The sequence below is a fragment of the Lepus europaeus genome, chromosome 5, assembly GCF_033115175.1.
Source record: "Lepus europaeus isolate LE1 chromosome 5, mLepTim1.pri, whole genome shotgun sequence".
Taxonomy (NCBI): domain Eukaryota; kingdom Metazoa; phylum Chordata; class Mammalia; order Lagomorpha; family Leporidae; genus Lepus; species Lepus europaeus.
The window spans coordinates 150,907,345-150,919,458 of record NC_084831.1 but is presented as its reverse complement, the minus strand read 5'-3'; the positions used below and the strand labels follow the sequence as shown (position 1 = coordinate 150,919,458).

General features: G+C 40.6%; 1 protein-coding gene across 1 annotated transcript in view; it reads left to right on the top strand.

Annotated features, from left to right (window-relative positions):
* The window catches only part of XPR1 (xenotropic and polytropic retrovirus receptor 1), a 214,127-nt gene that overhangs the window by 122,242 nt on the left and 79,771 nt on the right, over positions 1-12,114 (top strand). The window contains exons 4-6 of the mRNA XM_062192940.1: positions 4,926-5,149; positions 7,563-7,712; positions 8,226-8,309. Coding sequence (XP_062048924.1) covers positions 4,926-5,149; positions 7,563-7,712; positions 8,226-8,309 — 458 coding nt within the window. The remainder of the gene's footprint in view (positions 1-4,925; positions 5,150-7,562; positions 7,713-8,225; positions 8,310-12,114) is intronic.

Genomic DNA, 12,114 nt, shown 5'->3' with positions numbered 1-12,114 from the left:
GGCCCATCACGCTGATCCAAAGCCAGGAGCCAGGTGCTTCCTCCTGGTCTCCCATGCGGGTGCAGGGCCCAAGCATTTGGGCCATCCTCCACTGCCTTCCTGGGCCACAGCAGAGAGCAGGACTGGAAGAGGAACAACCAGGACAGAATCCGGCGCCCCAACCAGGACTAGAACCCAGGGTTTCAGCACCGCAGGCGGAAGATTAGCCTAGTGAGCTGCAGTGCGCCCCCCCCCTTTTTTTTAAGATTTATTTATTTGAAAGTCTGAGTTAGAGAAAGATAGAGAGAGAGAGAGAGTCTTCCATCCACTGGTTCATTCCCCAAATGGCCATAACAGAGCAGGGCCAGGCTGAAGCCAGAGCTGGGCTTTCTGCTGGTTTCCCACATGGGTGACAGGTGCCTAAATACCAGGGCCATCTTCTACTGCTTTTCCCAGGCCATTAGCAGGGAGCTGGAGTGGAAGTGGATCAGCCAGGAATCAAATTGGTACCCCATCTGGGATGCTGGCATTAGGTGGCAGCTTAACCCACTATGCCACAGCGCTCACCCTATCTAGTTTTTAAAGAAATCTCCATGCTGTTTTCCACAGTGGCTTCACTAAGTTGCCTTCCCACCAGCAGTGTATTAGAGTTCCCCTTTCTTAACATTTTGTTCTCTGTCTCCTGGATAGCAGCCATTCTGATGGGGATAAAGTAATATGTCATTGTGATTTTGATGTGCTGCAGTTTTATCTTGGTAGATGTCTGGGAACTTCCACTTAGCCTTCTGTATTGTAGTGTTCCTCACCTCTGGGTTAGGGTCGTTGTAGATTCTGCCAGTGGTCCCGTATGTCTAACCCAGTTATTTGTTCTGGACTTGAGAAAGTAATTGTAGAGTAGGCCTGTGAATCCATTACATCAGGCCTGAGCTGATACTGCACCTGGCACCTGAGCACTGTAAATAGCAAGTTTGACTTGACCACAGTGGTATTTGTAGACCCCAGAAGTTTGTGTCGCTTCAGAGCTGCAGTAGGCATGATTCTAAGACCACCTCTAAAGTCCTTTCCTCATGCTATTATACACGGATTTTTCTCCCGGTTATTCAGTGAAACACTAACCTAGATTCTCACATATGTAATTAAGGTCTCAGATCAGTTGACTTTAAGAAACAGAGATTAACTCATGAAGATTCTTGATAAGGAACTGAGCTAATCCTGGGAGAAAGAGATCAAAGAAGGAGAAGGACTTAACACGAGGAGGTTTCTCCACTGCTCTCTAAGATGGAGAAGGCCACGAGTGGTCTCTAGGAGCTAAAAGCAGACCCTAGATGACATCTGGTAAGGAAGTGGGGACCTCAAGCTTATAGCTACAAAGAGCTGAGTTCTGATATACCCACATGACCTTGCAAGAGAAACCCAAGCTCCAGATTAGAAGGCATCCCAGGTAACACCTTGACTTTAGCCATTTGAGAGCCCAACAGAGCCTAGCCGCGCCATCCTTAGGTCTCTAATGTCACAGCTGTGGCTAATAAGCGGGGTTGAAGCCACTAAGTTTGTATTTTGAATGCAGCAGTGTACAAAAGCCAGTGTCTAATAATGTTTGAAAAGTCTGGATAGTTCCTGTACCCCAGTGCTCAGCCATTCTGCTAAATGGCCACCAGGCTCTTGAGGAAGCATTGGAAAAAGATCTACAGGCTATACTTGGGGCAGGGCTGCAGAAACCAGCCACAAGGAGCTTGGTATGGGCTTCATGTGATTTCCTAGGAATGTGAACTTGTAGATCTGGAAATTAGATGACAGGTTGTCACTCTTTCATTGTGGTGACTAAAATCAAGTGTTTGGTCACTGTCATTTACACCAGTCACGCAGTGTTCTGATAGGTTGCCCATTTATTTCATAGCCTGGTCAGTGAGCCACAGTTGAAGTCTCTGTGGGTTAAAACATGTGATGCTAGACTGAGACCTGTGCCCTCTGTAGTAAGTGCACCCACCTTGTTTTGATGGTTAAGTGCTGCGATCTGACCCTTTTGTTCCAGGGTCTTTTCATCTCCACTGAAATCACAGAATCCATCTTAGTGAACACCATCACGTGGTCACGTGGCCAGTTCAGCTCTGCAGTGGAGAGCGCACAGCTTTTCCAGACGCAGGTGTTTTCTTCACTAATGTTCGTTTTTGTATGAATTAATGAAGGGAGTGTTTTCTGGGCCTCAGGAATGTTGTTGGTTTTGGAGGTGGGGAAGGAAAAGGGTGAGAGTGGTGTCCGGGAGCTGAAAGCCGACCCCAGATATCCGGACCTACAACAGTTCATGACGGTCATTTGGAAAGAAGATCGGAAACATGATTTTGGTTTTGATTAAAATTTCAAATCATATGAGTTTACAATAAAGAAATAAAGAGATTATGAAAGGTAAGAAAATGACAGTCATGTAATGATGGATAGAGATGAATCTTGATTGGGAGCATCCTGTAGAAATAATTTCTCTAGGGGCTGGAGCTGTAGTGTAGTGAGTTAAGCTGCCCCTTGTGACACTGGCATCCCATAATGGAGTGTTGGTTCAAATCTGATAGGAGATGATGGTGAGGGAGACTGGACTAGAGTTCCTGACTCCTAGTTTTCTCCTGGCCCAGACGTGGCTGTTCCAGCCATTTGGAGAGTGAACCAGTAGAGGGAAGATTGGTATCTCCCTCTCTTTCTGTGTCTGCTTCTTGCCTTTTAGCTAGAGTTCTGCCTTTCAAATAAATAAATTTTTAAAAATAATTTCTCTAAGAAAAAGCAAGCAGTGAATCATGAAGAAGTAATGCCAGACAGGACAAAAATACTAAAGATAAAATAGTATAATATAACCACATACAAAACAAGGAATGGGAGAACATCAAGAAAGAATGAGCTGTTAATGTTTTGTCATTGTATCAGTTTTTTGGGTGCTGTATTTTTTTTTTTTTATTTTACATTTCTTTTCTTTTTTTTTTTTTTTTTACATTTTCTTTTCTTTTTTATTTTTTGCCAAGCAGAGTTAGACAGTGAGAGAGAGAGGCAGAGACAGAGAGTTATAGACAGTGAGAGGGAGACAGAGAGAAAGGTCTTCCTTCCGTTGGTTCACTCCCCTAACTGCTGCTACGGCCGATGCTGTGCTGATCCGAAGCCAGAAGCTGGGTACTTCCTCCCAGTCTCCCATGCAAGCGCAGGGACCCAAGCAATTCGGCCATCCTCCTCTGCCCTCCTGGGCCACAGCAGAGAGCTGGACTGGAAGAGGAGCAACCAGGACAGAACCAGCGCCCCAACCGGGACTAGAACCCGGTGTGCCGGCACCACAGGTGAAGGATTAGCCAAGTGAGCCACAGCACTGGCCTCTCTTGACATTTTCTATGCTTCATTTTTATTTTTTCTTTACTACACTTTAGGAGAGAGTTGATATTATCTTCATTTCATCAACGAAAGACTCCAAATGGTTTACAGAAAAACGAAGTTAAAATCATTCAGTGAACTAATGAGGCAAAAAAGGAGCCCAGATTTGCCTGGTTCCAGTGTACCAAATTGTGACCATGGAAGAGAAGTTTTTTTTTTTTTTTTTTTTAATTTTTGACAGGCAGAGTGGACAGTGAGAGAGAGAGACAGAGAGAAAGGTCTTCCTTTTGCCGTTGGTTCACCCTCCAATGGCCGCCACGGTAGCGCACTGCGGCCGGCGCACCGCGCTGATCCGATGGCAGGAGCCAGGTGCTTCTCCTGGTCTCCCATGGGGTGCAGGGCCCAAGGACTTGGGCCATCCTCCACTGCACTCCCAGGCCACAACAGAGAGCTGGCCTGGAAGAGGGGCAACCGGGACAGGATCGGTGCCCCGACCGGGACTAGAACCTGGTGTGCCGGCGCTGCAAGGCGGAGGATTAGCCTAGTGAGCCACGGTGCCGGCCGAAAGAGAAGGTTTTTAAAGCACAGTCATCCCTCTGTATCCCTGAGTTCCACATCTCTGGATTCAACCAACTATAGATTGTGAACATTTGGGATAAAAATGGTGTTGGTATTGAATGTGCATAGATAGTTTTTTCATTGTCATTATTCCCTAGATAACACAGTATAACAAATATTTACATAGCATTTATATTTTGGTAGGTACTGTAAGTAATCTGGAGTATACAGGAGGATGTGCTTAGATTGCATGCAGATACTATGCCATTTTATGTAAGGGATTTTAGCATCTATAGGTTTTGCATCCTGGAGCCAATCCCCCATGGATTCAAAGGAACCACTATTGAAAGTCCTGCAAAAGTTCACAGAAAAATTGAATTTAGATAAATTTATTTTGATTCAAAAATTTTTGAAAGACTTGCATGGCGTTTTAATAGTATATATTCATTTCCCATGATCTTTTTGCAGACCTCTTGTGTAAGTACAATAGAAATACATAAGTATTCAGCTATACTTAGTATTTGTAGATAAAAATATTTGCTAATCTTTTTTTCTTGTAACATATGTATTGGAGAAATAATAAAATGGAGTGAGAGATACAGCCAACTAAAAATTTAAACCCCAATTCTAATCTTGTTTCTGTACTAAGGTGTATAATTTTTTTTTTTTATTTGACATGTAGAGTTATAGACAGTGAGAGAGAGAGAGACAGAAAGAAAGGTCTTCCTTCTGTTGGTTCACTCCCCAAATGGCCGTCACGGCCGGCGCTGCACCGATCCGAAGCCAGGAGCCAGGAGCCAGGTGCTTCCTCCTGGTCTCCCATGCCGGTGCAGGGCCCAAGCACCCAGGCCATCCTCCACTGCCCTCCCGGGCCACAGCAGAGAGCTGGACTGGAAGAGGAGCAACCAGGATTAGAACCCAGTGCCCATATGGGATGCTGGCACCTCAGGCGGAGGATTAACCAAGTGAGCCACGGTGCCGGCCCCTCGTTGAAAACTTTGATCACCTTTTTGTCTTACTGATTGGACAATCTTGTTTTCTTACAGAGAAGCTCGCAGAGGCTCAGCGCAGGTTTGCCACACTTCAGAATGAGCTGCAGTCATCACTGGATGCGCAGAAAGAAACTGCTGGTGTTACTACGCTGCGACAACGTAGAAAACCAGTCTTCCACCTGTCCCATGAGGAACGTGTCCAACATAGGAATATTAAAGACCTTAAACTGGCCTTCAGCGAGTTCTACCTCAGTCTTATCCTGCTGCAGAACTATCAGGTATTGAGGTTTTTGCCCAGGTGAATGGCTCCTGTAGGTAACTGAGCAGTCCCTGGAGATGGGATTACCTGGAACTCTACAAATGGGTCCATTGAAAAAGGGTGATCCGGACATGTCGTCGTTGGGATTTCAGATGCCCTTACTGGCTAACAAACAAGTATCAGAGGCGGTAAAACAGTGCTCACAGGACTTCTGTTTTTGAAGAATAATTTTCTAAAAATTTGTGAATTGGGGTAGCTTTATAGAGCAGCCATTTTTGTTCTATTTTTAGCAGCAACTCTGATAATGCTGAAGAGAAATAAGAAATAATACATATCCACCAAGTCATTGCGGCATTGTAAGAACTTTTATATTCCTTCTAGGCAATAGCAAAATTTTTCCAAAAGCAGTCGGATTGTTACAATTCCTTCAATGAACATTAATAAAAGATCTGGACTTTTTAATGTGCCACTAAAAGAACCTTTCCAACTTTATTCTTGGCAGGCTGCAATATGGCTGTTTTGTTGTTGTTGTTTTTTAAAGATCTTGAGAAAGAACAGAAATCAGGATATGGCAATTGTATGTAAGGACTTAAATCTAGGCCATTATATCTGTCACTCAGTGTTTCTAAAACTTCAGTTTTTCTAAATTACAGAGATATAGGACATATATTCATTTTGTGTTCCTTGCATGTTTCTTGACATAGTTAAATTTATCAGGAATTTAATTGAAAGCTATTTAAATAGGTAAATACAACTTCCTTATATTTATGAGTTGATATACTGTTTTTTTTTTCATTTTATTCTTTTGATTATTACTTAGATGAGTGATTAGGATCATCATAGGATGATATATCATATAAAAAGCTAAATTATGCTATAAAAGCAATACCTGGGACATAAGAATTTCAAAATTAAGAGTAACTAAAGTTTTATATCTGCAATAACTATATAAATTGTTAATGTGTGTATTTCTATCTTCCTCTTTGAATAATTCAGTTTTTTCCTTTGGTAACTTAAGAGTTATTCAGATACAAACTCAGGGGGAGATAAATTTAATAGAAAACTAACATTATAAAATATATATAATGATAGATTCCTTTTCTTTGAACTTCATCTATGGTTTTATAGTTTAAAATGTATTTCTATAAAGAGACCAGATTTCATTATTTCATATATACAGTTTTAAGAACATGATGCCTCCCATCCTCTACAATTTTGAATTTAAGTTTTATAATTTAATTTTTAAGGGAAACAATATATTCCACTTTGCTCTAATGCTTTAAAAACATTAACATTTCTTAGTTCATTAGCTCTGTGCTTGTGTGTTACAGAGAAATTCCCTGTGAAATTCACTTTCATTTTGTTTTGTATCATTATAAAATACTCCTTGGGAAAGCAATAATAGTTTTTAACTATAAAAATCGTGTTCTATTCCATGTTTTTTGGGTTTATTCTGTAAGAATGTATTATTCTGTAAGAATGTGTTTCTTTGGAGAATGAGAGAAGATTGTTTAAAAACTGCCTCTACGTATGACACATGCACTCCAAGTTCAGTGAAGTATGAGGGAAGATTAGAAAGAAGCAAGCAAGGCCTATTTGCAGTGAGTGCTACATTTTTTGCTGATAGGGATATTTGATCAGTCATCGTGGGAGACCTCTGGTTTGTAATTTAACTTTGCAAGTTCATGGCTTCCTACTTTTTTGTAAAGCCTGATAGAATTTGATACTGTAAAGAAGTATGGTATAATTTTTAAAGGATTTATTTATTTATTTGAAAGGCAGAGTAGCAGAGAGAGTGAGGGGGAGAGAGATCTTCCATTTGCTGGTTCACTCCCCAGATGTCCACAACAGCAAGATCTGGGTTGATCCAAAACCAAGAGCTAGGAGCTTCTTCCGGGTCTCTCAGGTGCAGGGGTCCAAACACTTGGGCTATCTTCCACTGCTTTCCCAGGTGCATTAGCAGGGAGCTGGATCGGAGGAGTAGCCAGAACTCGAACCAGTGCCCCAGAAGTATGGTATTTTGTTGTAGAAACTGAGGGAAAATGGGAGTTCCTGGGCATCATCAGCTGAACCAGAATGTAGTCACTTACTCCTTTCTACTGATTGACCACACACCACTATCCACAAAGTGAGAAGCAATGGAAGGAGAATGTCACTTAAGAGAAACAGGTGATCTTCCGTTTTCCTTGCTGATACATACATGCTTGCGTGGTAGGGGAGAAATTGCACATCTATACTAGTCCCTCCAAAAGCAGAGGAATAAATAAATGTATTCAGTGTGTGATACATGCAAGACCTTTTCTGGAAGTGTTCTCCACGCAGAGCATTGCATCTCCCAGTGTACTCAGTTTTTGTCTAGTCAGTCAGTGCTTATTGGTTTTCATCTTTGGTGGTGGAGATTTTATGGTTGTGTTTTTCATTTCTTCCTGTAGAATCTGAATTTTACAGGATTTCGAAAAATCCTTAAAAAGCATGACAAGATCCTGGAAACATCTCGTGGAGCAGACTGGCGAGTGGCTCATGTAGAAGTAGCCCCATTTTATACATGCAAGAAAATTAACCAGCTCATCTCTGAAACTGAGGTATAATAATCCCAGTTATCAACCATGTATCTGCAATCACATTCATGTCTTATTTTTAAAGAAATACTTCCTCATTCCTATTGTCCAAATAGTTGGTAGCTTTCAATACATAAAGTCTTTTTTTTTTTTTTAATTTAAATTTTATTTATTTGAAAGGCAGAGTTACAGAGGGAAAGATCTTCCATCTACTGTTTCACACTCCAAATGGCCACCACAGCTGGGATTGGGCCAGGAGTTTCCTCTGGGTCTCCCATGTGGGTGCAGAAGTGGAGCAGTAAGGACTCGAACCGGTGCCCCTGTGGGATGCTAGCACTGCAGATGGCAGCTTAACCTGCTACGCCACCACGCTGGCCCCTCAATACAATAGTCATATGATATTTTTTCTTTTGCTTTGTCAGTGTAAACTCATCAAGAGATTATCACAAAACAATGTATACAAATGTTACATAATTATTAATGCAAGATTCAAATTTAGTATAACTCATTTCATAATTTAATAACTTATCTTTCTAGGCTGTAGTGACCAATGAACTTGAAGATGGTGACAGACAAAAAGCTATGAAGCGTTTACGTGTTCCCCCTTTGGGAGCTGCTCAGGTTAGTATTATGTCCAGTGGTTTGTTTGCTTTTCCTATGTAGTAATCAGCACAATCTGTTTAGCTGGTTTCATAACCTTAAAGCAAGGATTTCAGACACATTTTATAAGTAGTTGTTACTGTTATTTTAGTTTTAAAAAATCAGATGCCAGATTTCTGTTCATAATGAATTATAATGTCACCCCAACTTTCTCTTTTTAACCTGTCTGTATTTCCTCTCTTGTTTATTTTTAATGATGTACTAGTTTTGGTTTCTTGAAATGATTACTTTTTAAGTGATACAGTGTGTTCATATGTGTTGGACTGCTATATAACATTGTCTAAAATCTATCAGTTATACCAAAAAAAAAAAAAGACTCTATTAGATGATATCTTCTGTATCATAAATAAATTTCAATAATTTACAAGGACTTAAATTGTACAGGATTTATTCTTTGACTACAGTGGAACTGAAATCAGTAACAGAAAGAGCTTCCATAACCTAATAAGAGGCATCTATGAAAAATCTATAATTAATAGCATAATTAATGGTAAAACACTGAATACTTTCTTCCTAAGGCTATGAACCAAAAAGGATATTTTCTCTTACCACTTCTGTTCAACATTGTGCTGCTGAGTGTAGCCATCATTGTAAAATAAGAAAAAGAAATAAATGGCATTTAGATTAGAAATGATGAAGTAAAACTTTTGAGATTTTTCTGTCATTGACAGTGATGATCTTTGTAGAAAATCCAGTGAGTCTATGGGTTTATAATAACTAATAAGAACTAATAAAAGAGCTCTTTGTAGAATACAAGATAAATATTCTAAAATCAATTGTGTGTTTTTATAATAGCAAGAACAGTTGGAAATAGAAACAGTGCTATTTATAATACCATCAAAACATGAAATATGTAGGGATAATTCTGACAAAAGATGTCCAAGACATTTATAGTAAAAACTATGAAATATTATTGAATTGAATACAACTTGAAGCTTAAGTATTACATGATTCTGTATTTAGAATCCAAAAGACTAAGAGACTATTGGAACTCTATAGAGTTTGGTAAAATGGCCGGATATAAAATTAACACACAAAAATCAATAGCCTTTGTATATACAGACAATGCCATGGCTGAGAAAGAACTTCTAAGATCAATCCCATTCACAATAGCTGTAAAACAAATACCTTGGAAAAAACTTATCCAACAATGTTAAAGATCTCTACAGTGAAAATTACAAAACATTAAAGAAAGAAATAGAAGAAGACACAAAAAAATGGAAAAATTTTTCATTTTTATGGATTATAAGAAGCAATATCATCAAAATTTCCATATTAACAAAAGCAGTTTACAGATTCAGTGTGATCCCAATCAGAATACCAAGGACATTCTTCTCAGACCTAGAAAAAATGATGCTAAACTTGATATGGAAACACAAGAGGCTCCAAATAGCTAAAGCAATCTTATACAATGAAAACAACGCTGGAGGCACCACAATACCAGATTTTAAGACATACTACAGGGCACTTATAATCAAAACAGCCTGGTACTGGTACAAAAACAGATGGATAGACCAATGGAACACAATAGAAACGCCAGAAATCAGTCCAAGCATTTACATCCAACTTATATATATATTTTAAGGAGGCAGAGGAGAGGCAGAGAGAGAGAGAGAGAGAGAGAGAGAGAGGTCCTCCATCCGATGGTTCACTCCCCAGTTGACCCCAACGGCCAGAGCTGTGCCAATCCAGAGCCAGGAGCCAGGAGCTTCTTCTGGGTCTCCATGTGGGTGCAGAGGCCCAAGAATTTGGGCCATCCTCCACTGGTTTCCCAGGCCATAGCAGAGAGCTGGATCAGAAGTGGAGCATCCAGGACTCGAACCAGCGCCCATATGAATGCCAGGGCTCCAGGCCAGGGTGTTAACCTGCTGCGCCATAGCACTGGCCCAACATATATTTGACCACGGAGTCAAAACCAATCCCTGGAGCACGGACAGTCTGTTCAACAAATGGTGCTAGGAAAACTGGATTTCCACATGCAGAAGTATGAAGCAGGACCCCTACCTTACATCTTACACGAAAATCCATTCAAAATGGATTTAAGACCTAGTACCTGATACTATCAAATTACTAGAGAATATTGGAGAACCCCTGCAAGACATTGGCATAGGCAAAGACTAGTTGGAAAAGACTCCAGAAGCATAGATAATCAAAGCCAAGATTAACAAATGGGATTGCATCAATCTGAGAAGCTTCTGTACCACAAAGCAAACACTCAGCAAGATGAAGAGGCAACCTACAGAATGCGAGAAAATATCTGTAAACTGGGAAGCTGATAAAGGATTAATTTCCGAAATCTATAAAGAGCTCAAGAAACTCAACAACAGTAACACAGAATCCAGTTAAGAAATTGGCAAAGGACTTGAACAGGCGTTTTTCAAAGGATGAAATTCAGATGACCAACAGACACATGAAAAAATGCTCAGGATCACGAACTATCATAATCATAATCACAGTGAGGTTTCACCTCACCCCAGTTAGAATGTTCTCATACAGAAATCAAAAAACAGTAAATGCTGGCAGTGATATGGGGGGAAAGGTACCGTAATCCACCGTTGGTGAGAATGTAAACTGGTACAAACACTGTGGAAGACAGTATGGAGTTACCTCAGAAAGCTGAAAATAGATATACTGTATGACCCAGCAATCACACTTCAAGGAATTTACCCAAACAAAATGAAATCAGTATATGAGAGAATTATCTGTTCCGCCTTGTTTATTGCAGCTCAGTTCACAATAGCTAAGGTATGGAGTCAACCCAGATGTCCATCAACTGATGACTGGATAAAGAAATTATGGGATACATACACTCTGGAATACTACGCAGCTGTAAAAAAAAATGAAAAACTATCTTTTGTAACAAAATGGATGCAACTGGAAACCATTATAGTTAGTGAAATAAGCCAGTCCCAAAAAGACAAACACCATAAGTTTCCCTGGTCTGTGGTAACTAACAGAGTGCCTGAAATGTCATGTGTAGGAGTGAACTGGACATTCTGAGATTCAATGATTGTTTGCAGACCTTGAATCTACTGTTGAGGAACAATCTTTTTTTTCTTCATACTGTTTGTTGAACTCTTTACTTGGTGTAGGGCTAACCTTATGCGTATAAAGTTAACTGAAAATAGATCTTTGTTACCTTTTTTTTTTTTTTTTTTTTGGACAGGCAGAGTGGATAGTGAGAGAGACAGACAGAGAGAAAGGTCTTCCTTTTTGCCGTTGGTTCACCCTCCAATGGCCACTGTGGCCGGCACATCTCGCTGATCCAAAGCCAGGAGCCAGGTGCTTCTCCTGGTCTCCCATGCTGGTGCAGGGCCCAAGCACTTGGGCCATCCTCCACTGCCTTCCCAGGCCACAGCAGAGAGCTAGCCTGGAAAAGGGGCAACTGGGATAGAATCCGGCGCCCTGACCGGGACTAGAACCCGGTGTGCCGGCGTCGCAAGGCGGAGGATTAGCCTGTTAAGCCACGGCGCCGGCCATAGATCTTTGTAAAGATTAAGAGTGGGAATAGGAGAGGAAGGAGGAAGAAGGGTGGGACCATGGGTGTGAGGGAAGGCAGGGTGGGATGTTACTAAGTTACTATGTTACTAGGTCTGTATATATGAAGTACATAAAATTTGTATGCCTTGAATAAAATTAATAAAAACATGTAGATGAGTGTACTGAATAAAACCAATTTTATTTTTTAAAATAAGGTTTATCTATTTATTTGAAATACAGAGTTACAGAGAGAGAGAGAGAGAGAGGGGTCTCCCCAAATGGCTGT